Source organism: Castor canadensis, chromosome 7 (genome assembly GCF_047511655.1).
Source record: "Castor canadensis chromosome 7, mCasCan1.hap1v2, whole genome shotgun sequence".
NCBI classification, from domain to species: Eukaryota; Metazoa; Chordata; class Mammalia; order Rodentia; family Castoridae; genus Castor; species Castor canadensis.
Genome location: NC_133392.1, coordinates 16,432,005 through 16,458,465, shown reverse-complemented (window position 1 = coordinate 16,458,465; position 26,461 = coordinate 16,432,005). Strand labels below are relative to the sequence as shown.

The 26,461-nt window shown below is 43.2% G+C and overlaps 1 protein-coding gene across 10 annotated transcripts in view; it reads right to left on the bottom strand.

The window, feature by feature from the left end:
* The window catches only part of Ablim1 (actin binding LIM protein 1), a 291,006-nt gene that overhangs the window by 86,870 nt on the left and 177,675 nt on the right, over positions 1-26,461 (bottom strand). For all 10 annotated transcript variants that reach the window (XM_074078243.1, XM_074078244.1, XM_074078246.1 and 7 more), the window contains 2 exons: positions 6,828-6,954; positions 5,366-5,459 (listed from right to left, as the gene is read on the bottom strand). In XM_074078243.1, coding sequence (XP_073934344.1) covers positions 5,366-5,459; positions 6,828-6,954 — 221 coding nt within the window. The remainder of the gene's footprint in view (positions 1-5,365; positions 5,460-6,827; positions 6,955-26,461) is intronic.

Below are 26,461 nucleotides of genomic sequence, written 5' to 3'. Positions count from 1 at the left end.
TATTCCATCATACAGATATACCATCTTTGGATTAACTAATATTTATAAAATTAAACCATTCCAAACTGGATTGTGGTGATACACATCTGTAATCCCAGCTACCGGAGCTGAGGTGGGAGGACTTCTTGAGCCCATGAGTTCAAGACCAGTATGAGCAACTTAGCAAGACCTTGTCCTCAAAACAAACAAAAAATAAAGCCATCTCTCCAGTTCAAAGTACTCAATAATAGTTTAAAATGAGGAAATGTAACCAATTCTTGATGTTGGTCCTACCTCATGGGACCTTCCTGACTATGCACAGTGTGTGAAGAGTCCTAGGCTAGAGCTCTGTGAAGAAAACGGCCCCTCTCTCCCGAGGCAGCATAATCCAAAGCAGGCACCCTGGCAGAGCCCACAGCTGATTAGGGACAAGACATCATGACTTCATTCTGACTGCACAGAAACACGTCAGACCATAAGCAGGGTAACTGTCCTCCAGTGACACTTTACACCATGAAGAAGCAAATGTTTATTGTCTTGAACACGGGCATAACAGGCTCCCGTGAGACAGTGCTTCTCCACTTCACCAGCAATGCAAATTTAGGTCCTTCAACAAGTTACATTGGGAGGCAGGTTATTGTGTGTGTGTGTGTGTGTGTGTGTGTGTGCATTTGTCCCTATCTTCTGAGAACCGAGAGACCTATTTTCTAATTTTACTCTGTCACTAATTAGCTCCAGAATTCCTGGCACTCAGTAGCTTCATCTATAAATGGAGGTCAGTAGTGATGGCCTTGACAATTTACAGGCCTGCTGTAAGAATTAAATATTTATGAGATCACTTGCAAATGTTAAAAAAAATATTATACAAAGTCAGGATATTGTGGTGGTTGACTATCCACTGGAGCACAGAACATCTCACCCAATACTACTTGGTTCTTTGGTTGTCCCCAATCCTCTAAAATATTTGAGTCCACAATTAAGCGGAAGTATAAGTTCATCTGAGCACGGTGAGAGTGAAAAGAATGTAATTTATTTTCTGAATGAGTATGGGTTATTATTCTTGCTTTGTCCATGTATGCTGTACACAAAACAAGAAGAGGTTGAGCTGGCATGGTGGTGCACATCTGTAATCCCAGCTAACTTGGGAGATGGAGGTAGGAATCTAAGTCCAAGACCAACCAGGGTAAAAGTGTGAGACTCTATCTAGAAATCCAACTAAAAGCAAAGGATTTGGGGCATGGCTCAAGTAGTAGAAGGAAGGCCCTGGGTTCAATCCCCAGTACCACCAAAACAAAAATGACAGGAGGAATTGGCATTTCAGACAGTCTTCTGCAAAGATGTGGCATGCAAGCGCCATGGGACAACCTGTTTCTCTCCCTTGACAACAGGTTAGTCCAGAACAAGACCTAACTATACAGCTACTACAAGAAAACATGCTTAAAGTACATGCACCAAAAAGCAGGAGGGGTCAAAAGCCTCCAGTATAAAATGTGAATTAGTCTCACAGGAACATCATAAATATTTGTCCTTAACTTTGTGAAAGAGATTTTTTTTTTTAATCAGTTAAAAAGCAAAACAAACCCAAGCCACAGTTTTTAATCCCTCAGAGAATCCAGGAAAGGATTTGGTGGAATCCTGTTGTGATTCCATTTCCTGCACTCCAGAGTTGAGCTGGAGGGGCCTAAAAGCAACTGTAAATCCTGTCCAAGTCAACAGATAAGATAAGACAGACCAGCAGCCCCATAGGCATGAATGGAAAGGCATGGCGGGGGTCTTGAGGACTTGCCTGGCCTCATTAGGGCCTCTTCCCAAAAGGCAGGAATACAGGCTGTTATAGAGCACTCATTCCTCCCCAGCAAGCACAATGCCACAGTAAACAGGCGTTACCAACCGTTCTGGAAAGACCAGATTCACCCAGTGGTATTGATTGAGTTCCTGGACACGATGACAGGACAAAGCTGAGCAAAGGAAAGCCTATGAGAGCTGAGTAGGGAATGCAGAGCTTGCCTCACTTCTCTGTGCTGAAAATGCAGACCCTACATCTGCCTTGCTCCATCCAGAAGGGACAGAATGCTCTAGGGAGCAGCAGGCAGGTGCCTGCTCAGGGAAGGCACTAGGCACCCAGCTTCGACAGGACAGAGCCTGCAGCTTCTCTTCTCCATCACTGCCCTGAGTCCTTTCTTCTCAAAGTTCCCTTGGGGGTAAGGTGGCCCTCAGGTGAAACCACACCCAGGGAGGCAGTGGTGCCCCCAGTTAGTATCCCTGTGATGCTTAGTGAGTGTTAAATTCAAACCATTGGAGAGCTGTAGGCCTCTTCAGGCTGATACTTGGATGGTTTCCCCGGCTTACTTGGGCTGAGCAGTGACCCCCTTTTCCCCAAAAGATACATTCACACCACATCTCTGGGGTCTGGGAATGCAAACTTATTTGGGAAAAGGCTCTTTGCAGACATAACTAAGTGAAGGCTCTTGAGATGAAGTCAGCCTGGATGGTGGTCATGGATCTAAGTCCAATGACAAGTGTCTTCCTAGGAGAAAGGCAGGAAGACAACTGACAGAAGAGAAGGCATCATAGAGAGGGTGAACCACAGGCCAAAGAAATGCCAGGAGCCACCAGGAGTTGGAGGAGGTGAGAAACGAGACACCCCCCACCTGGATTTATGGCTCTGCTGACACATTGAGTTCAGATGTCTGGACCCCAGAATGAAGAGCAAATAAACCTCTGTTGGTTTAAGCTGCCACCATTACAGCCAACAGTGGAAATGAATACATTTATTATGACCATGGATAAAATTAATGGGGAAAAAAAAGTCACATCCAAGGTTCACTGGATTTACAATAAATCCATACTCAGAATGGCTCACCAACCATGGGGTCAGAGAATGGGGCATGGGAAGTGGAATGTGTAGAGACCAGTCCTGCTTTCTCTTGGTGACCAAACCCAGCTGACTCACCAGCAGTCACATGTTGGTGTGTTAACACAGGACATTTTTCTAGACCACACACCCATCTGAGGAGGACAGCGCCTGCTGGGCGGACCCAGAATCTAAGACTGAATGTTGTGCAAACTACTCCCACAGGAGCATTGCATGGAAAGTGTCCAAGTCTTAAGCCTCACCAGGGGCCTTCACAGCCCCACTGAACACTAAACTACTCCAGCCTGGGAGGAGAAAACAATAAGCAAACATGTCTTCAAAATGGTACTTTCCTGGATCTAGCTTTTTCCCATGTATGCATATTAATTGTATAAAATAGTGGGTTTTGTTGTTAATTAGTTGGCAGTACTGGGGATTAAATTCAGGGCTTCATGCTTGCTAGGCAAGTGCCTTGGAGTATTGTTGGGCTGACAAGCTTCACTGGAGAGGCCACGAGAACTCCTCCCACCACACTGTGTGTAGTGGGGGTCTGCTTCTCATAGATGCTCCAGCAGGTGCTGCCATGGTCTTGTATCCTACATTGCGTGGTACTCTCCCTCTCTGCACCCTCATCCCTTTCTCAGCTTTTTTTTTTTTAATTGAGGCAAAGTTCACACAGCCTAAAATTAACCACTTTAAAATGAATAATCCGGTAGCATCTGTACTTTCTGTGTTGCACAACTACCTCTTTTCTAGACCCCAAACATTTTCATCACTGCAGAGGAAATGCTGGGTCCATTCAATTGTCACTCCACCGTCCTTCTTCCTCCCAGCCCCTGGCAACCATCAATCCGCTCTCTGTTTCTATGGGTTTGGAATCACACATCACATAGCCCGCAAAGTGTGGTGGTTTGTGTGCCCCTGCCTATCTCCTGGCTTCTTTCGAGGCATGTTTTTGAGGTTCATCTATGTTGTAGCAAGCATCGTTGACTCACTTATGCCTGAGTAATAACCCACTACATGGATGGGCCACATTTTGTTCACCCACGCATCCATGGTGGACACTTGTGTTGCTTCCACCTTCTGACCATTGTGGACAGTGTGACTGTGAACATGTGTGCACACACATATTTGAGCGTTCCCATCCATTCTTTGTTTGTGGTACTGGGGCTTGAACTCAGGACATCACACATGTTAAACAAGTATTCTACCTCTTGAGTCACACCACAGTCCTTCCATACATTCTTTACACAACACCCAGATCCAACCCTATGACGCTCCAGCTACATCACTTCCATGGTGCCCCATCCCTCTTAGGACAAAGCCCAGACTTCTGAAAGTCACCCAGGAGACCCCTTCCCACCCACTGCCCATTTCTCCAGCTTTGTCTTCTCCTGAATATTCTTGCCTGGTTTGATTTTTGTTCTTGGGTTTGTTGTGTTTATCCTTACGAATGAACTTCAGCAGGTGCTGCTCCCTCTTCTAGAAGCTTCTTCCTCTGGCTAAGAGGTAGTTGCATTTGCCAGTAGTCTCTGCCTTTTCTCCTTAGTACAATCACATGCACTAGGTTCTAGCATAGGCCAATGTGGGGCCCTCTGTGTTTTTCACAGAGTTTGTGGAGGCATTCAGGAGGCTACGCTGAATCTTTGCTGAGAAATCCCACAGAAAAGACAGAAGAGCCCAGAAATATCTAAGGGGCCTCCTGGATATATGTCTTTTTCCTCCAAAATATACCCTACAGGGAAGTTTGGATGTGGCCATGTGGCTTCAGTGCCCTGGTACAATGTGACAAGTAGGCCATCTTGTCAGCTACTGGTCTTCCCCGCCCCACCCCACTCAGCACACATTCTCCACCCTGGAGTGTGGGAGGTTGACACCCCACAGGCCTATGAGAAGTGGGACAGTGACTCCCTCTGAACTTCAGCCCTGGAATCCTGTGTGATTGCCTCTCATCCAAATGGAGCCAGGATTGGCCCAGAGGCAGACACTGGCAGGGCAGTGGCTGAGAAAGCAGGAACCAAGCCCTGGCTGGAAGCAGTCACACCTGAGCTTGACAGACTTTAGCTCAGCTCAGCCACAGAGTGGGCTGGTTCACACAGGATGTGGTTTTCTAAGGGTGAGGGAGTCTGCGCCTTTGCCTTTCACCCTCCCTTCCTTTCTCAGCTCTGATTCTGAGCCTTTGCTCCCTGGGTCTGTACACACACACACACACACACACGTACACACACACACACACACACACACACACACACACGTACACATGTACACACGTGGCTCTAACACCCTCTTTATTCCCTCTTCTAAAAATGAAAGTGGTCTACCTAATCTCTGCTTCAAATTCTCCATCATTTCAAGTTCCACACAAGCATTTGGTAGGACACCACAGCACATGAATTCTCTACAAGTCGTCTGGAACTTCTTTCTTTCCTCCACAGGTGAAGACAGGATGGAAGAACAGGCTGTCTCTTTACATTTCTGAGGGCTTCTGAGGAAAATAATGGTGGCTTTAAAGGGAGCCCATCTGTCACTTACCTCCAGGACTTTCCCTGTGATAAACTGGTTACATGCTTCACACTTCACCCCAAAGAGCCCCTGGTAGTCCTTTTCACAGTACGGGGCCCCATCCCTGTAAGACAAAATCACAGTCAGTTCTTGAGAAGAGGCAACGAGGATGAACACTAAGCCCTGAAGCACATTTCTCTGACCCCTTTTCCACAGGATGGGAGTAGAACTCATTTCTTCCATGGTCAGCATTCATTCATCTGGCAACTTGGTCAGATGTGGTCAAAACCAGAGATTAGAGGATAAGCTGCAGTCCTTCTGACCACACAGAAAGAACAGTCAGATTGCCACATGGTTACCACTGCTGCTTCCTGGGTTGTCTCAGAACTAACTAGCAGAAACCCCAGTACCATTCCCACTCATTGACAAGCCCAAATGGGCTTCAGATGTGGGCTCAGTGTTCATCACCCAGGGCACCTCGTCTCCCTACACCACCTCCTCAGCATGGCAGTCTCCATCAATCCCAGCACACACTAAAAATGATTTTCTGCATTTTATTGGGTGGAAAAGTTAAAAAGAACCCTTCAGATAGCCAGGATGCCTCCTCCTACATAGCCTTCAATGTCAGTTTAAAAGCAGGCATTTCTCTTTCTGACTTCGGCTATCCATCACACTGTCCTAACACAGGTGTTTCAGCAGGACAGCAGACCTACTATGAAACTAGACTTCCAGGCTGTTGGACCCAAACTACTTTTTGGGTTGTCTTGCTATACTTTTAAAATTAAGTTCATTAATTTTTCTTGGGTAGGTGATTTCATGTGGTTGTTGGAAATTGTTTTGTTAAAGCATAAAAAAATAGAATGGGATTTTTTTCCCTCACTGTCAGGGTGCATTTAAAAAAAACAAACAAACAAATGAAAACTCCACTTACTTGTGGAACTCTAGTTACCGCCCACAGAGCTCTCTGACTCAAACATGACCCCACTCCCTTGCAGACCACTTTCCCTGGTCCTGCTGGGCTCAGTGCCTCGGCCCTGTGTATGTGTGTGTGGTTTTTTTTGGGGGGGAGGGGAGGTCTACAAATATACTCAAAGACCTGGAGCAGAAAGATTACTGGCTTCACATAGAAAACAAATAGCAATAGGGAAATTACCAACTGCTTAACTGGTTACAAGGTAGGGTGTTCCATGCCAGCTTTGTTAATTATTAAGTTGGGTGATGATTAATATTTCATTAAGTTTATAGGAGCAAACATAGAATAATAAAATTCTTTTAAAAAGTTTTATAGCAAGAAGTTCCTAATGGGTATGAGGTGTGGCTCAAGCTGTAGAGTGCCTGCTTAGCAAGCGTGAAGCCCTGAGTTCAAACCCCAGTCTACACCAAACCCACCCAAATAAAAGAGGTTTATAATGACTTCAGCTTGTGAGGGCAGGGCTTCCACAGGGCACACTAGCCCATTCCCGCCTTAGGATCTGCGCACTGGGCATCTTACTTGCTAATGTACTCTCCAGTGAGGACCTTCCCGCAGGACTTGCATTTGAAGCAACCTAAGTGCCACTGCTTGTCCAGCGCCAGCAGTGCCTGCCCATTCTTGATGTCTCTTCCGCAGCCAGCACAGTCTGGAAGAGACAGCAGCCAGATGTTAGCACACATGCCCTTTGCTAAATCCAAGCAGGGTGGCCTCTCCATCCCACTGCCACCCCACTCACCCAGTTACCACGTCCTTCAGCACCACCCAATCCACTTTCTTCCCCTGAGCCAAATCTTCCCAGCAAATCTCAGGACCCTTACTCCCTGCAGGCAGCTGCCTGAACATCCGAAGAGCTGAGCGGATGGGTGTCCTTCACCTGTCAGCTTCCTGGGGATTAAGTACCCTTTGAGGTCCAGCCAGCCCGGAGACTGCTTAATTAGAGCGTCATGGCTGTGAGTTTACAAAAGCACTCACAGGCCTTCATTAATTGAGGGCACAGTGACTAGCTAAGCATGTCCCTGGATGCCTTGCTCAACTCCGTGTACATGGTTGATGGAATGCCACCCATCACCGTTGTAAATGGGGCTCTACTTCCTTATCAACCTAAACCAGCTTTCAAAGATGTGTGAGCATCAGTCAAACAGCTCTCAGTTCCTTAGCTTTAAATTTTCCTTGACAGACTTCTGAAAGGCAGAGAGAGGGAAAAGGATTTCTCTGTGGTAAAGGGTGTGGGCAGTGAAATCAGACAGCCAGGTCTGCATCTAGCTCTGCTCCTTGTTGGTTAACTCTGTGACCCAGGCAAGTCACATGTCCTTTCTAAGCCTTTGTTTCTTGGTAGGGAAGTGGAGACATTACTGGCACCTGTCTTGAACCTCTGCTGAGGATTCAATGAAATAATGGATGTACCACAGCGGTTACCACATTAGAAGTGGCCCTGTAAACATGTGTTGTTAGTACATTACTGTTCTGATTCTTAAGTACTTCATTGTGTTAGGGAAGTTGAGATTTTTCTAAAAACTCAGAAGAACAGAAATGGGTGCAAGTTGCTTGGAAAGCAAACGTCAACATTCAAAATCTATGTCCCAAGAAAACAAAAGCAAGAGCTGACTACAGGATGGTTACGATGTCCCCAACTCTATACACAATACTCATGGAATAAGTGTCCAGGCAAGGCCACTCAGTGGCTATGTTCAAAATGAGACAAGGCCCCTTGGTTCATAAAGTGACTAGACACCCCCCTTCTATACACAAGTGGCTGAACAACCCCCTCTTCTGACCACATCTGTGACTGCTCCTTTACCAAGGACACTTCTCCAGTTATAATTCTCTCTCCATGTCAATAGCCCCCACCCTAGTGGCACATTTGCCAGAACTGATAAATGTACACTGATACTTCATAATCCCCCAGAATCTGCAGTCTACATTAGGTTCAGCATTGGTTTGGACAAATTGAGCATTCTATGTTGGGCCAGGTTTATAATGAAACACATCCAGTATTGTAGCATCCTATGGCATTGTTTTACCACCCTAAACATCCTCCATGCCTTGCCTATTCATCCCCTCCTTCCTCCTAGCCCCTGGCAATCATGGAACTTTTTACTGTCTCCATAGTTTTGCTTTTCAGGATGAAATGAATTTTTAATCCAAGTTGAACTGATTTTTTTCTGATAATTTCCACTAGGTGGCAGCAAATATTTAAATATTAAGAAAGGTGCCAGAAAACTGAATTTTTAAAAGCACAAATAGACTTTAGAGATGGTTTTTGGCCCCAGGGAGGCTGTCCGAGCTGTTTGAGGTCTCCCCCTATGTGAGAAGTGAGGTCTAGGGAGATGGATGGTTGGGGAAAGTATGGGCATGGGTCAGGAAGAGTGGGCAAGTGAGTCTCTGAACCCTCATTTTTTCATCTGTGACAAGCTAACAATAATAACCACCTGCTAGGTTGCTACGAGGAAGAAAAGAGGTCCTGCATTGTAAGGTGCTTCGTGCATCACTTACAAGGCTTCCTTGATTAGGGGCGGAGCTAGGATAAACCAGGTGTCTTGCTTTCTTTACATACACATTGGCGCCCAGACTGCCCAGAGCCATGAAAGCAGCTTAGACTATTTAAGAACAACAGTGACCACTAAGACCATCTGTACTGACAGATTTCTATGAATTAGGCAGGGCTCTGCAAATATGGTACCATTTGGTTTTTGCAATCATTCTGGTCAAGATACCTTGTAGTCTGGAAGCCCTCTGACCTCACAGGTGGCAACTATAGCACTTAGATGGACCCTTCCCTGTCCACTGTCTCATGGAGAAACACAGAGAAGCATTCATTAAAGGATGAATCCTTAAAGCCAACCAGCTAGCAAAGCTGGGCTGGAAGTAGAAGCTAGCGTTAAGCATCCTCGGTGCCAAGTCTGAAGACAAAGATTCCTAAATAAAAGAACACCATCCCACATCAGCTTGCCCCAGGGGTTGTGGTGTATTCCATAGAGGCTACCTATTCTTGTCAGGGCAAAGCCATGATCTTGAACCATGACGTCATGCTGGGGAAGTAGACAAGATGCAGAGAACAAAGATTCCGGCTGGACTCTTCACTTCTTCCACGCACACTCCAGCTAAGCTCTCTCATAAAGAACGAAATGTCCTACTCCCTATCTTCATGTTTTTCAGCTGTTGAGAAAATTGTTTCCACATCACTGAAGCAGCTGCCGATAACTATAGAAAGCTGGTGATTGGCACTGGAATTACTGTCAAAGTCAGAAATAGGTGAATATGAAGCAGCATCAAGGAAATAAAACCCACTAGAGACTCACCGATGTTCTACCAAGGAAAAATGATGACCAAATGTGAAAAAAATAAACCCAGCCTTATACACTCTGTCCCAAGCTCTGTACTGTTGGCACTAAGAACCAGAGCAAGGCGGGGATTTGGCTACTCACATCCAAGTGCACACCTGGTTCCATATTTATATCGTTTTGTTCTAAGGCAATTAATATCCTTAGCAATAGGGATCTTGCCTGTCTCCTCTAATATGTCTGACTCTTTTTGGCAGAGAGTCATGGACACCTGGGCTTCAGAAGGATTTAAGTTGAAAAAAAGAGACATGACTCTCAGGAAGGAAACCGGTGTTCCCAATCTAAGAGATGTCATCACTTGGGCAGCACCTATGGTTGGTCCTGTCAACCTGGATAAGCTATATTCTCCTTGAGAATGATTTCTGCCTTCTTGGAATTTCCCATCCAGGAAGGGTAAGGGCTAAGCTGTATCTGACTCTGCAAAGATGCCTCTGTGTAAGAGGAGGCTGAGGACACAGAGCCATGGGAAAAAGAACCATGTGGGAGCTACATTCCCACTCATTCCAGCCTTCTGGGCCTGTTGCTTTGGACATGCCCTGACTTTCATGAAGGTGGTAAGTGTGATTCAGAGAAGCTACCATCTAGGATCAAAAGCTTGCAGAACACAAAAAAGGGACTCTTCCTGGTATCTCAGAATTTTTGGCTAACGCATCAGAGCTGAAGACCATAGTGGTAAGTATTCCATCTTCCACAGATGGGTGCTAGGAACATCCTTGCAGGACTTATCAAAGATAGTACAATCTACTTCTGCCTCCCTTTGAATCAGAAATTTGGAAGGGGTAGACAAGACACAGTAGGGAGCTATCCACATTCAGGGTTGGGGGTTCCCACCCCTCTGCTGTGAGAGGATCGGAAGATTCTGTAAGAAGTGGGCCAGCCTCCCACTCCCTTCCTGAATGTCTACTCAGTGGGGAAGTTTGGTTCTGGTGCAGCTGTGGGATCCCAGGGATGCTTTTGGATTCTTGGGACAAATTGACTTGAATGTCCTGAAGTTTGGAAGCATTCATGAAGGAAAAGTCTGAGTCTGAATTTGGAAGGCAGGAAGCAAGTTAGAGCTGCCCTTCAGCAGGTGAAGGGGACAGAAGTGGATTGGTGTGAATTTCTGCTGTATGGCTTCCAGGAATGCATAAGTGTCCTATTAATGGGACCCACACTTGAGCGTCTTCTGAGAAAGATCCCTGTTGCAGGTGGAGACTGCATTAGTAAGAGGCTATTAGGAGACTGAGAGGAGAGGTGACCTGCAAGAGGTTAGCCAAAAGTTGCACACTTCTGTCAAGGGACTCAAAATGCAACTCCCTTCTCAAGTCTTCACTCAGGGTTAGCAGAAAGAGAAGCACAAGAATGCCTTGTCCTTCTGTCCATAATAACCTTCCTCTTGCCTTTGGAGCCCCGAAGGACAGAAAAAAGGAATAAAGGAATAGACTGAGCCCCTTCTCCTCTTCACAGGCCTCCAGTTGGGTTGAGCCTGAGCTGGGGAAAGGGCCCAGCTTTGGGATGTGTAAGAAAAGGATTTTCAGCTGGACCGGACTTTGAAGAGTTGAAAGTGACCAGAAAGCTAAGGATCTGTAAAGATATTATTAAGAGTAGGAAACAGGGGTCTGAGAGAAGATAATAAAAGCAGCAACAGAGAAAGACAAGTCTCTCTACTGTTTAGTTCCCCCATTTTTGGTCCATTCTATAAACTAATTGGGCAACACATAGCACTTAAGGACTTTGGAGTCAAAGAGACCTGAAGTCAAATTCTGCTCTGAAACTCAACTGAGGGACCCTGGGCACATGAGGCAACCAGAGGCTTCAGACTCTTCATCTATAAAATGGGTAGATTAGCAATAGCTGCCTTTCCAGGCTGCTGTGAGGATAAGAGAGAGGTGTGTGTAAACCCACTGTACACACCCAATCCCTCTGTTGTCCTAACACTTGCAGTAATGTAATACAACTTACATTTCATCCTCTTCCTAAAATAATAATTAAAAAAACCACCATCAGCCTCTGGAGAAGGTTTCTCATTAGTTTCATAACCAGTATTAACATCTTGTTTCATGCAACTTTGACAGGTCATTCATGTCAATTACCTCCGGTTACCCTAAGGTGTCCACTAACCTGGGAGAACACGGCATTTTATGGGCTACAGAACATTTGAGAGCCAGAGGGACCTTGTAGACTATTTGACACAAAGCTTTATTTTACACACAGGAAACTAAGGCCCAGAGTGGACCAGTGTTTGCCCAACACCCACAGCTGACCAGAGCCTGATTCACTTCAGAGTCCACTTCTCTGTTCAAATGCATAGGAAGCCAGGCCTAACAGCTTTTAGGACGCCTGAGTTTAAACCGCCAAACAAGGTTTGCTTCCCCAGCTATCACCTCTGTTTTACTGTAAATGAGCAAAACAGCCACTATAGAACTAGTGTGAACTATTTATTCAAGTGTAAAGATTATATAAATAGAAAATAATTATGAAAATAAAGTAAACCAAAAAAATTCTAAGGCCTGGGGGTATAGCTCAGTAGCAGAGTGTGTGCTTAACATGTATAAGGCCCTGGGTTTGATGTCTAGCACCAAACCAACCAACCACAGAAAAGTTTTGAGGGAAACTACTTATCTAATCAATGTTTGCAGCAACTGAGATGTTATAAAATGTCTGCATGGACTTCGAGACAGGTTAGAGTACTCCTTTCCTTTACTGTACATTTTTTTAAAAAATCAGTTTTCAGTACTGAAACTGTCACTCAGGTATGGACCAGAAAAGTCAAGCTTTCCCTGGAATTCTTTTTTACAATAAGAATAAAAAAGAAATAGTACTTGTCCTAAGATTATCACAGAAGTTCATGACTAGATTTAGGTACTACAAACAGAAAGTGGAATCAGGCTTGGAGAACTTGTTAAATATGTTTTTAATAGATTGTTAACTAGAGGCCCTTTATCCCTGGCCATCACCCAAGCCAAGCAGCATCAAGGAAAAAAATCAAGTTCCAGAGTTTGAGTTTAAAGACATTTTGTCATTCAATTATTCCTAGAGAACATGGTTTTCCCAATGTCATGAGATAAAGTAGTGATGGAATTTGTGAGAGAATACCTGCGCTGCCCTAAAGAGAGACAGAAGAAACACAGGAGAAGAGTGACCTGACATGGGTCGGATGCTGTTGGTTTAATAAGCTGCCTTTTACACAAGCCTTTGACACGTCACATCAGTTCCTGCCACATGGATTCCTTCATGGGAATAACTCCTGTTAGGATGCACACAGCGACTGCCTACTTCACAGAGGACAGATAGCTCCTACTCTCTAAGGTTCTATCTGTTATGAGAGTCTGGTATTGGCTGTCATCTGTTCCATGCCTTTAATGAAGACATGTATCCAGGTTTCCAGCCTGGCTTTCATGGGTCCTTAAGTTTGCAACACATGGATTAAAATATCTGGACTTCTTTTATGTTGCTTTTTATAAGAGTTGGTCTATAGATCTAACATATTTAAGATACACAAGATTGGGGTATCTGAAAATCTTTCCTTTATCAAAAAGGCCCCATCACTAGTAATCAGAGGGATGTCAGTGTAGCAAGTGGGTATTGTTGAATGTTGATCTTCATCTTTTCTGGGCTGTTGAATATTGCCAGGTCCCAAATTAGACACTTATGAGTTGACAAATATGAGTTGACAAATATTGACTGGTCCCTGTCCATTTTCTAAAAATTTCAACAAGGTTATTGAAATGAGTCCACATTATCTTTTTTAGCATTGCATAGCAAATGAGTGCAAAATGGAATGTGAGGCTAAAAATTTGTTAAGTTAAGCACTTTTCAAGAATTATTTTTAAAGTATTTCTTGACTTCTGAATACTATGCTGCCATTTGCCAGAAAAGCAGTGTGAGATCTGATGACAAATACTGGGGAGATGATGGGGTGTGGGGGAGGTAAATCTTTCATGTAGGTGCAATGTGTTCTCACTATGGAAAAAAGGATTGCAATGTTAGAAGTAACTTACATCTCAAATGCTAAAAATGACCCGAAATGATTGTGAAAGGTTTATGTGGTGCTTGAGCACATGACCTTGAACTAGACTTTCCAGAATCACCCAAGTCCCTGCTGAGGTAAGTTGCTCATTTTGCTATCTTGATGGCCACAATGGAAACACAACAAGCCAGAGCATGACACACTATTTTAAGTGGAGGCTCTTGTTGTCTTTGGAAACAATACTGCTGCACAACAAAGTCTTCATGGTCACAATAGCAACAGGTTGTCAGCCTCGATGGGGACACGTGAAGGCAGTCCTGGCTGCAGCCACCCCCTAAGTCCTCTAAACCATAGTATTTGGGAGTATATCCTGTCTTTCTTCCCTATCTTATGTGCCTATAGACTTGTAGTTATCTTGGTCCAGTCTTCATAAGTATAGACCAATTGTGCCTTTATTCTCCCAATTCTAATACCACAGGATGCTGTGAGAATGTCATGGATTCTCAAAGTCAACCTCTCTTCTTTAACTAGTGTTGGTATGGTCTTTCCTATATGATGACCAGGAATCCTTCCTTATCAATTAACTCACAAAGAATTTATGAACCAGGAATTCCATGGCTAGCACTGCTAGGCAAAACCCAACCCATCAAAAAAAAAAAAACCCAGAAGAAAATCTATTGTGGAGTTAACACCAACCCAGACCTATAAGGATTAGGATTGAGAGTCTGGGATTTTCTGCTAATTACTAATAGGATGGCTTTAAATGGCCCACAAACCTGCCACAGCATTTAGGACTGGACTCAATAACTTGTTCTGATGGGTCCCAGAAGGCTGCATTTCTCATGGTCTGCTAGAAACAGGGTGAATGATGTGAGTTCCTGACACATGGTAAGTGCTGGATCTCTGAGGGTATACATGCATTCAAGTTTATCAAACAGAATATGTACCTTGGAAAGGATGGTTGAGTACCGTTAGGAGCTGAGAATTTTAACATCTGCTTAGAGAGAGTATCTATTGAGGCAAGATGAATGACACTTTTGAACGGTTACTCTTTCATTTCTCTGAACAATAAATAAAAATAGTAGCACAACTGTATGGGAATATAATTGAGATTTTTTTGATGGGAAATAAAAAACCATAGCCATAAACATTAATACTATTTTGTAACCTGCCCCAAGTTTTAGGTTTAAGGTCCTGTCAAAGAGAACTGCGTGCATATATAAATTTCATATATACCTTATCAGAACTAGAATTAAAAGGAGTAGCTAGCTGGCAGGGAACTGGCCAGAGGATCATTATTTTCTGGTCCCTTGTCCATATGTCACATGTGGTTTGCTTAGTACTATGTCAGTCAATGTCCTATCACTGTGACAAAATACCTGAGACAAACAACTTCAGGGAGGAGGATTATTTTGGTGCATGGTTTCAGTCCAAGTTAGCTGGATCCATTGTTTTGGGCCTAACGTGAGACAGGATTATCATGGTGGGGGAGACAGCACACCTCATGGCAGCCAGGAAGAAGAAAGACAGAGGGAGGAAGAGGCCAGGGACAAGATGTACCAATCACACCCCACTTTCCAGTATCTACCACCTTTCAATAGTCTATTCAATTATGAATCTGTCAAGGGATTAATCCAAATCAGACCTTTGGACATTGCACTGCTTCTGATGATGTATCAGAAGAAAGTAGGAACTGTCTTGCCTGAAAATGCTATTTGTACAGGCACAGGAAGGTGGGGAACTATAAAAACAAAGCCACCTATCATGGGATGCTCTCAGGAAGGATTCTAGTCACATGGCAACTGGGAGGATACTGATTTCCAACCTGTGTGAGAGCCAAGTTATGGCCATGGCTTCAGTGGACAGGGCCATGGGGTCTCCTTCAGGACAGGGCAAGTGATCACTCACTGGGCACAGGTTTTATCAGGTCTCCTTTGTGGCCTGGAGTGGTTCTCCTCTTTGCTTAAAATATCTATCCAGATATGCCTTGCAAACTTATTTGATCTCTAAGCCACAGGGCAAAAGGACAATTATTTGACATTTTTCTGCCTAAAGACAGAACTTCAGTTGAAGCTCAAAGCCTGTGTCCTCAGCATTCTTGACTCCCTTTTTCTTCTGGAGAGTTTGAAGATTTTTCAGGCAAATTTCTACTAGTGAGCTGGGCACAGTCATCTACTCAAGTTAGTAACAGAAGAAGAAAAGGGGTAGACAAGGGAAGGACCAAAATTGGGAGAGGAAACAAACAAGAGGGAGGAAGATGGGCCACCTGAGTGAACTCTACTACCTGCAAGTACCTGAGGCCTTCAAAGGTGCCCAGGCCATGCATGGCCTGCCATACTGTGAACACTAGTGGACAGCAATTTCTGGGAAAGGTTTGAAAATCCTGAATACTGCTTTTGAGATTTGGGAGAGTTCTTAGCAAACCTCTCTTAAAATTGCAGCAAGACTCAAAAGACAAATATTCAGACAAAAACTTGTATAAATGCATGTTCATTGCATTCATAGTAGGCAAAGATGGAAATGACCAAAATACCCACTAACAGATGAATGGTAAACAAAATGCAATCTAGCTATACAATGGAATATTATTCAGTCATAAAAAAGACGCACTGATAAATGCTATGACCTGGACAAACCTGAAAAACAGAAGTCAGACACAAAACTTGATGTGACTGAGTTTATATAGAATATTCAGAATAGGTAAACCCATACAGACAAGAAAGCAAGAGTTGCCAGGGGCCAGGAGAAGAATGTCACTGCTTAATGAGTACAAAGTTTTCTTTGAGCATGGTGAGAATGTTTTGGGATGAGACAGAGGTGGTGACTGTACAACATTCTGAATGAGCCAAAAGCCACGGATGAGGTCACTTTAAAAGAGTTTTGTGCTCTGCGACTTTTACCTCAATAAAAAACATGAAACCCAGAAAGTTTGCTCTTGAGCTGATTTCCCTCATTTAGTTGTAAACTTTAACCAGGTGAAGAGTTTTATGATCAATCTTTAACTGGCCATGGTCACCCAGCATACTTGGGCTCCTGCCAAAGAGGAAGTCACACTTGACTTCTACGTCAGCATCGAGGGTTCAGAACTCATTAGTGAGCAGCGGCTCACTCACTTTGTTCCAAAGACAGGACGAAAGAAGGGGTAGAATGTCAGCTTCAGTACTTTCCTCATGTGACCAGCTACTTAATACACATGGCCGAAGGTCACAGAAAGGCAGACTTCGGTCTGGTATAGGTCTTTCATTTTATCTCATAGAGTTGACATTGTGTAGTTTTTAATATACTTTGGTTTTAAATAGGTAAAAATGCATGGTGAAAATATTGTTTTTTCATACAGTAAAAGTGATTTTCTGTCCCTCCCTCCCCGCAGCTATGCATTTCCCTTCCTCCTTGCCCAGAGGCAACCACTAATGACAATTTCTCAAATATCTTTCTGTAGGAAAGGAAAATCTGTAGGAATGGAATTTACAATTACAGAAATACACAGAGGTCCTTTTGAACAGTTAAGTCTTTAACTATTATTTAAAAATCAAAACTAAACCAGGAAGTGACTGCTGTTTCAACCATTCAAATTGTTAATGGTTGAACAATGTCTTAATGTAAGTTAGAAGGTGTGGAGCTCATATAAAAGTCACTTATTACACACCAACTGAAACAAAAACAGCAAATAACAAAACGCCATTAACTTTTGCTGGCTGAAAGCACTTTTAAACTAAGCCCTTAGTTGGAATACCCATTCTCTATAAAGCAAGAACTTCTCTCTCTTTTTAAATTATTTTTGTTTTTTTGGAGTCAGGTCTCTTGCCAGGTTGGCCTTGAACTCATGATCCTCCTGCCTCCGTCTCATGAGTGCTGAGATTACAGGCCTGCACCACCTATCCAGCTTCTCTTCATTTCTTGCAACTTAGGTCACTTAGGTTAAGGTTAAATGAACAGATATATTACTCTGGGATCTTGGATTCATTAATTGTTAAAATGTGAACGTTAATGTCTGTCTTTGCAGCATACCTTGTCTGTGCAATGAACCTCTGGCTGTGATGAAAATTCACTCTCTCAACATCCACCCTGTAGCTAGTGAAGAAACATTGAGATTTCCATATCAGATGAGACCTCCGCCCCTCCAAGCCAAAGGCTGGACCCTCAGTGCCCAGAGAGGCTGCCATAGCTCTCTTCAGTCACATCAAAGTGGGGAGACACACTCTCTGACATCTTGCTTTTTCTAAAAACCATGTGATTCTGTTGTCACTAAATTTATCTGAACCAATCGATGACTGATATGAGAAAATGAAAGTGAATTTAAACATACCAAGCCACCTTTCACCTCACACACCCAGACCGTACCCATACAACTGTACCAAACACCAAAGGCATCCTTACTCAAGTGCAGTCGGAGCCCACCCCTGCAATCTGGGGGCCCAAACTTATTTTCTCCAAAGCTCTCTGGGAATGGAATAAATTCACTCACAAAACGAACATTTGTGTGTTTACTATGTGCATGGTGCTATTCACAAGCACCAAAAATTGCCCAAAATTGTCAGTAAGTAGCTCATGTGTACCATGTACCAAGACCTATCAGGGCTACATAGGAAAAATTGCCACAGTTAGATACAGAGCTCAGCTCTACCCTGGCCCCACGGCCCCCTATTGCCAAAGGGCCCAAGCAAATTCAAGGCTTCTGATCTTTTTTATGATGCTCAGAAGAATACATGATTTTTGAAAAGAAGACACTTGAACAAAATGCCATGGTGAGGACTGGTGGAGTGGCTCAAGTAGTAGAGCATCTGCCTAGCAAGCGCAAGGCCCTGAGTTCAAACCCCAGTACCACCAAAAAAAAATATTGATCAAAATTCCATGGGGAGAATATATGTAAAATTGTACATGTCTGTAAAACTGTACAGATGTCTACAGCACTTGGAAAAATATCCTGAAGACTGCTCACCAAACTGCTCACAGAGGTAATCTCTTGGTTATGGGACTTCAGGTGATTTTTAAAAAATCTTCTTTATACCTTTCTACAATATTTTTAATGTTTTCCAATAAATGCTTAAAGCCAATCATTTAAAAAGAGAGGCCTGGAATTAGCTTCAAGATACAGAATCTTTAGTTCAGTTTTCAGAATGTTTTATCTAGGACTTAATGTGCTAGGTGAGTCATTAGAAGGACAACAGGGTCCTTGCTTTTAATGAGTTAATTATCTTGGGATGATGAAAGCGGGCACACATGTAAACAATTAAAATGCAATCCACTGTGTACTGATTTATATAGCCATGGTTTCTTTACTGTGATAAATATTACATGTTAACTGTACAATAAGGAATTCAGCAGGTGCCTAGAACTCAGTGGGCACTCAATGAGGTGTTGTGGAATAAATGACGACATCCCATAGTTTTATTTAAATGTTCCTTTCATCGACTCTAATCATGGCCATTACTTGTAACTACAATCATCAACATCTCCCCAACCCTGATTTTGCGTGCCACTCACTACTGCCAATGAGCCTTTCAGAACACTGTTTTCATCTTGTCATCCTTGATGGCAGAAGCTATCCCTGGGAGCTCCATGTTGCCAACACTTCAAGGCTCTCTAGACTTTTCCCCATTGCTGCCCTACCAAGTTCCCATGTCAGGACTTAGAACAACGAAGCCTTTGCTCTGGTTGGGCTCCTCCTGCGCTGTATTCCCCATTCAGACTGTCCTTCCAAGCAGCATCTCACTAAATCCTCATGAGGTAACCATTTTTCAATCTGCAGATGAAGGTGTTGAGGCCCAGGGTTACACGGCTCGGAGGAGGAAAGACTGGGAGTCCCGCCCAGGCATGTACACATTAGGCACCATGAATCTTTGAAGCACTTTACTTACATCAAACAACTCAATGAGAAAGAAATGATCACTGTTTCCTATTTTGTAGGCAAAGAAATGGAGACTTACAGAGATTGGTTCTCAAGGCCACACGTAAACCTGTAAATAGGAGACTGGGAAGAGAACCAGCGAGCAGCCTGTCCAGAGCCCACACTCGTTAGCAGGGCCCTGCAACTCCCCTCTCCATTTGGTCCTACGAGAAGAATGCGTCTAATGGAGGAGGGACAGGCGTGTTTTGGGATTCTGGCCATGAAACACATTGTTCTGAGTCAAATTCCGATAAACCACGTCTGTGAGTGTGGGCGTATCTCTGCCTTCATTGCTTTTTGTTAGTAGTGATATCAAATGAGCGGATAAAGATAGCTGTCCTTAATAGTGGATAAAAAAGCAGATGTAAAAAAGTGGGAGTTATTCACAAAAAATCAGAAGGTGAGGACTGCTCATAAATTATGAGAGAACAGCACTTTTATATATTTACTCACAAAATCGTACAAGGTGTCACAGATGAGTAAACAGAGAGCAGTCTTTACTGCCACCAAGTAGAAGAGCCCAGGCCAGGATCTGGCCCAGGTCAGAGCTTCTCCCCTCCAACCTGCAAATGATGTTTTGAGAGATGACCTAAAGATAAGTGAAAATCATTTTGCAACTCTGAAAAGCTATTGTGCCAAACCAAAAAGTAAAATAATTGAATTGTCTTCCTCTTTGACAACAAACTGGCGACTCTTTGTCTGAAATGATTTAAATTCAGTCCAATCAGAGCACGTCTACCTGTGGGATACCTGTGGGAGTTCCAACTGCAGCCAGAATAATGACGATGCTATAGACAGAGGTCTATGTAGAGGAGGGAGAGAGAAAGGCAGCCTTGGATGTACTTGTGTGGAGGTTTTAACCATGTCAATCCCCAAGCCCACATGCAATCAGACACTAGTCAGACACCCTTTGAAGTGAAAAGGGCGAGTGTAGACAGCAGCCCACTCCTGCTCAGATGCCTGGAATAGACAGAGCGACGGAGGAAGTGACAAGCCCAACTTGATTCTCTACGTGCTAGGTTGTCACACACACAGACTTCCCCCCACCTCACCATGCTCCTTCACCCCTGGGAAGCTAGTCCCCCAGGCTCTGGTAAACGCGTGGAGAATTAAGCTTCAGAGGACTGTACTTAACCTTCTGGTAGAACATAATAGCTTCTGTTCATAGTATTTTTTAAGTATGAGTCAGCTGTAAAACAGTTTAATTAATGCTCTTCACGACCCTGTGGGTGTCTCTCTCTCCACTGGAGATCAGGTTGATTGCTTATGGAATTGAAATTGCATCAGACTGGATGCAGCAATGGAGGAAATGAATTCAGGGCATTAATCTTTTATTTAACTAGTTTCTTTCTAGGAGTAACTTCCTGAGGGTTTCCATTCACCAAACCTTGCTACGACAGGAAGACAAATGTGGCTGTAGCAACTGCACAGCCCTGGGGCCAGGACACTGGGGTCATCTGTAGATAAGACAACTCATAGCTCCAAAGCTCGGCTCCCCCAATTGGAAAATCTGGGAGTGATTTTGACCTACGTGGTAAAACAAGCACCAGGGAGGGAGCAAGGCACGTGGAGCCTGGGATTAGGCTTAAGTACTTACCCCTCTACAGTCATTGCTTCCTCATCTGTGAAAGGGGACACTGTTGGTACTAACCATGGGGCTGTTATGAGGATTAAGTGAGTTAATAATAAAAAACAGTGCTTGCTGCTCTGTAAGTGTGATGTGATTGAGGAAGAAAATAAAGTGGAGCTAAAGTTAGGAGAATTATTTTAAGGTAGAAGGAAGCACTGATCAGAGGGCTCCAACTGGAGGTCTCACTAAGCCAGAGCAATACAGACATGGCTGGCGACCTTGGAGTAGGAATGCCGCTCTTTATTCGGTGAGCTCAAAGGGAGAGTACTATGTGTGAATTTTCACTGCTTCTTCAACTTGACTTCTATTTACCACTCTTCCCTGCTTCTATCCTCCTGCCTTCTAATCAGTGATCATGGAAAATCAGCCCCAGAATGTGAAATCAAACTGTGGTTTACAAGAACAAACTCACTTCTGGATAGAATATTTCAAAAGTAAAAGAGGACCTACGCTGGCTCTCTTGATGTATTTCACAGACTCTGTGAACATTATCAAAGACAGTCATTTTGGTTCTATTTAGGAAGCCCCTTGCCAAGTTTAAAAGCCATTTTTTTTCTACAGGAACTGAAGTCACACCAGGAGTTTTGAAGTAGAGGGCAATTCTTGGAGAACTACAAATAACAACCAAATGTTTTCTAATTGTGTTCCAATGAATCTCAGAAACTTGCTGAAAATTCTCGTTACTGTAGTATTTGTGTGCCTGCCTAGTTGGGAGGGTTTGCATATGTGTATCTATATATAAGAGCTCTCTTTTTCATAGACACCCACACACCCTATAAATGCTTTTTAGTACCTAGCTAAATAGATAAGTGCTCCTTAAAAATAAAAATGTTCTGACCAAAGTAACTGCATATAAATGGAATTTCAGGCATAGGAAGCCACAGCAATAAAAGTTGCACATAAGCAATAATTGTTAAATCTAGTATTAAAAATACAATGTATTTGAGTTTGGTTAAATTTTAATACCTAACAGTTTTCATTTTATGTACATAACATAGATGTGATAAAAAACAGAAAATACAGATTTTAGCTGAATCTTTTGTTCTAGCATACATTAACTGTACAAAATGTGGATTTCATTATTATATTTCCATACATACATACAATAAAATCAGAATAATCATTTTGATGGAGCTATGACTGAGAAGCGTGTTTCAAATTGCATGGAGGACTGGAGGCTTTTTAAAAGAATCATTTTCTAGCTAGGTGCCAGTGGCTCATTCCTCTAATCCTAGCTATTAGGAGGCTGAGATTGGAGGCTCACAGTTTGAGGCCAGGCTGTACAAAAAGTTAGCAAGACCCCATCTTAACCAATAGCTGGGCACAGTAGCACATGTCTGAAATCCTAAGCTACACAGGAGGCTGAGAGCAGAAGCCAGTCCAGGCAAAAAAAAAGTTTGAGACACCCCCATTTCAACAGAAAAAAGCTGGGCATGGTGGCATATACCTGTCATCCCAGCTGTGGCAGAAAGCATATATAAGAGGATGGCTAGCCAAGGCAATACTCAGTCAAAAGAACAATGCAGGAGGTATCACAATACCTGACTTCAAACTATATTACAAAGCAATAACAATAAAAACACCATGGTACTGGCACAAAAACAGACATGAAGACCAGTGGAACAGAATAGAGGATCCAGATATGAAGCCACACAACTATAAGCAACTTATCTTTGACAAAGGAGCTAAAAATATACGATGAAGAAATAGCAGACTCTTCAACAAAAACTGCTGGGAAAAGTGGTTAGCAGTCTGCAAAAAACTGAAACTAGATCCATGTATATCACCCTATACCAAGATTAACTCAAAATGGATCAAGGATCTTAATATCAGACCCCAAACTCTTAAGTTGATACAAGAAAGAGTAGGAAATACTCTGGAGTTAGTAGGTATAGGTAAGAACTTTCTCAATGAAACCCCAGCAGCACAGCAACTAAGAGATAGCATAGATAAATGGGACCTCATAAAACTAAAAAGCTTCTGTTCATCAAAAGAAATGGTCTCTAAACTGAAGAGAACACCCACAGAGTGGGAGAAAATATTTGCCAATTATACATCAGACAAAGGACTGATAACCAGAATATACAGGGAACTTAAAAAACTAAATTCTCCCAAAACTAATGAACCAATAAAGAAATGGGCACATGAACTAAACAGAACTTTCTCAAAAGAAGAAATTCAAATGGCCAGAAAACACATGAAAAAATGCTCACCATCTCTAGCAATAAAGGAAATGCAAATTAAAACCATGCTAAGATTCCACCTCACCCCTGTTAGAATAGCCATCATCAGCAACACCACCAACAACAGGTGTTGGCGAGGATGCGGGGAAAAAGGAACCCTCTTACACTGTTGGTGGGAATGTAGACTAGTACAACCACTCTGGAAAAAAATTTGGAGGCTACTTAAAAAGCTGGACATCGATCTACCATTTGATCCAGTAATACCACTCTTGGGGATATACCCAAAAGACTGTTACTCCAGAGGCACCTGCACATCCATGTTTATTGTGGCACTATTCACAATAGCCAAGTTATGGAAACAGCCAAGATGCCCCAGCACTGACGAATGGATTAAGAAAATGTGGTATCTATACACAATGGAATTTTATGCAGCCATGAAGAAGAACGAAATGTTATCATTTGCTGGTAAATGGATGGAATTGGAGAACATCATTCTGAGTGAGGTTAGCCTGGCTCAAAAAACCAAAAATCGTATGTTCTCCCTCATATGTGGACATTAGATCAAGGGCAAACACAACAAGGGGATTGGAATATGAGCACATGATAAAAGCGAGAGCACACAAGGGAGGGGTGAGGATAGGTAAGACACCTAAAAAACTAGCTAGCATTTGTTGCCCTTAACGCAGAGAAACTAAAGCAGATACCTTAAAGCAACTGAGGCCAATAGGAAAAGGGGAACAGGTACTAGAGAAAAGGTTAGATCAAAAAGAATTAACCTAGAAGGTAACACCCACGCACAGGAAATCAATGTGAGTCAATGCCCTGTATAGCTATCCTTATCTCAACTAGCAAAAACCCTTGTTCCTTCCTATTATTGCTTATACTCTCTCTACAACAAAATTAGAAATAAGGGCAAAATAGTTTCTGCTGGGTATTGAGGGGGGGAGAGGGAGGGGGCGGAGTGGGTGGTAAGGGAGGGGGTGGGGGCAGGGGGGAGAAATGAACCAAGCCTTGTATGCACATATGAATAATAAAAGAAAAATGAAAAAAAAAATAAGAGGGTGACAATTTAAACCTGCCTGGGCAAAAAAGCAAGACCCTAGCTCCAACATAAGCAAAGCAAAAAGGGCTGGAGGCATGTCTCAAGCTAGTAATCATGAAGCCCTGAGTTCAAACCCCAGTACTGCAAAGAAAAAAACAAAGACTCTGCTTCTGTTTCTTAAACTCAACAGTGAAGAGTATTTAGCTGAAACAAAATGGAGAGGAAAGAAGTCAGAAGCTCAGCATCCGAGCTCACCTTGGCTCTGGGCCTCAATTTTTTCCACCTAGTCAAATACTTAGTTGAACCAAGGATTTCACCCAATGTGAGGACATAGCTTTTATGGCCAAGAGCCTCTGCTACACCTGCCATTGTATCCTGGCACTCACAAAGTCCTCTTTTTCTTAACTAGACCAAAGAATTCTTCCAAAGTTTTTGCTTGCATTCTTTCCAAGCAAGCCCTCCCAGACAATGTCACCTTTCCAACAACTTTGGGCTACTTTTTCTCTTGTACTTGAGGCAGGGTAAGAGTAGGCATAAGGACTTGAGACCTGATCGTGCCTTGCTGTACAATGGGTGTCCTACCAAGCTGCTGTCACTCAGCAGCGGGTCAGTCGTAAAATCCACATGCTTGGGCTGCAGGCACGTGAGCTGGACGTGCAGCACACTAACACAGGTATTTTCTTCTTCCCTCCCAATGGCAAAATCCAATTTCTATGCAAATGTTTTGGACAGCACAGCCTCATTTTTAACAAGTTTATAAGGCTTCCACCTCAATGGAAAGATTTGGAATCATAGTTATAAATTGGTAGAAGTCTCCAGAGTAGAAGTGGCTTATCTCATTTGTAGGTATTAAGACTCACTGAGTTTAAAGAGGATTTATTTCAGGTTTCCCAAGAATTGTAAAATCCATAGGAATGAAGGCAAACTTTGGGTTCCCCTCCCAATGTCTCAGGAAAGCTGGTGGAGTGGCTCAAGCTGTAGAGTGCCTGCCTAGCAAGCGTGAGGCCCTGAGTTCAAGCCCCAGTACCGCCAAACTTCCCCCTACACACCAAACAAACACAAACAAACAAAACCCAATGTCCCAGGAAAGAGAAAAGGCAGAACTTCCTAATGTGGAGCCCATGGTTCAGAACCCATTGACTTACAAAATTATTAATGGATCTACTCAATGTGATTTTCAATGTATTTACTGGAAGAGAGAGTACAGATGACAACTATTGGGTGGGAAGTTGGTTCTCTTTGGCTTCTCACAGGTGAGATGAGCCTTGTTATAGAATTTCAACCCCCTGATGTGTGTCTAGTGACTTCTCATGCATTCTCCAAATCTCTCTTTAGGTGTCACCTTCTGAGAGAGGCCTTCTCTGATTGCCCCATAGAAAGGAGTGCCTTTACTCTGCTTTAATTTTCTTCCTGTTTATTTTTTCACAAATTAGATAATTTTTTTTGCATGCATGTGTCTGTGTGCTCTCACTAGAAAGCAATCTTCTCAAGGGTGGGAAGAGTTACTTTGCTCATGGATGTGCATCTAGTTCAAAGAACACTGCACATTGAAGGTGCACAGGAAATGTTGAATGAACAAATGAATTAAGAATTATTTAAGGGTAAGTGGAAATCACCCCATTTGCACCTGAGGTGAGTAGAGACAGAAATTTTAACACAAAAAGTCACCAATCACATCCCACCAAATGGCCATCCATCTGAACCTTGTGACTAGAGATGAGCATTTTATTTTCTTTCTTTCATTTTTTTGTGGTACTGGGATTTGAACTCAGGGCCTTGCATTTCAGCCATACCACAGTCCTTGTGCTCTTAGTTTGTTTTTCAGGTAGGGTCTCCCACTTTTGCCCAGGCTGCCTGGGACTGCAAGCCTCCTGAGTAGCTCTTGAGTAGCTGGGATTACAAGCATGAGCCACTATGCCCAATAAAGATGTAAGGTTTTATAATTACTTCTCCTTCACTGGCTGTCAAAATGGAAAGCTTGGCATCCATTCTATTCATGTCTTTTTGACATAAGGGCGATGCTTCTGCCTGCCTGGGTTTTAGTGAACACTTCATGAAACATCACATCTTACTGCTGAAAATGCCTACTGAGGACAGGTCTTTGCTCTCACTAGCTGGATT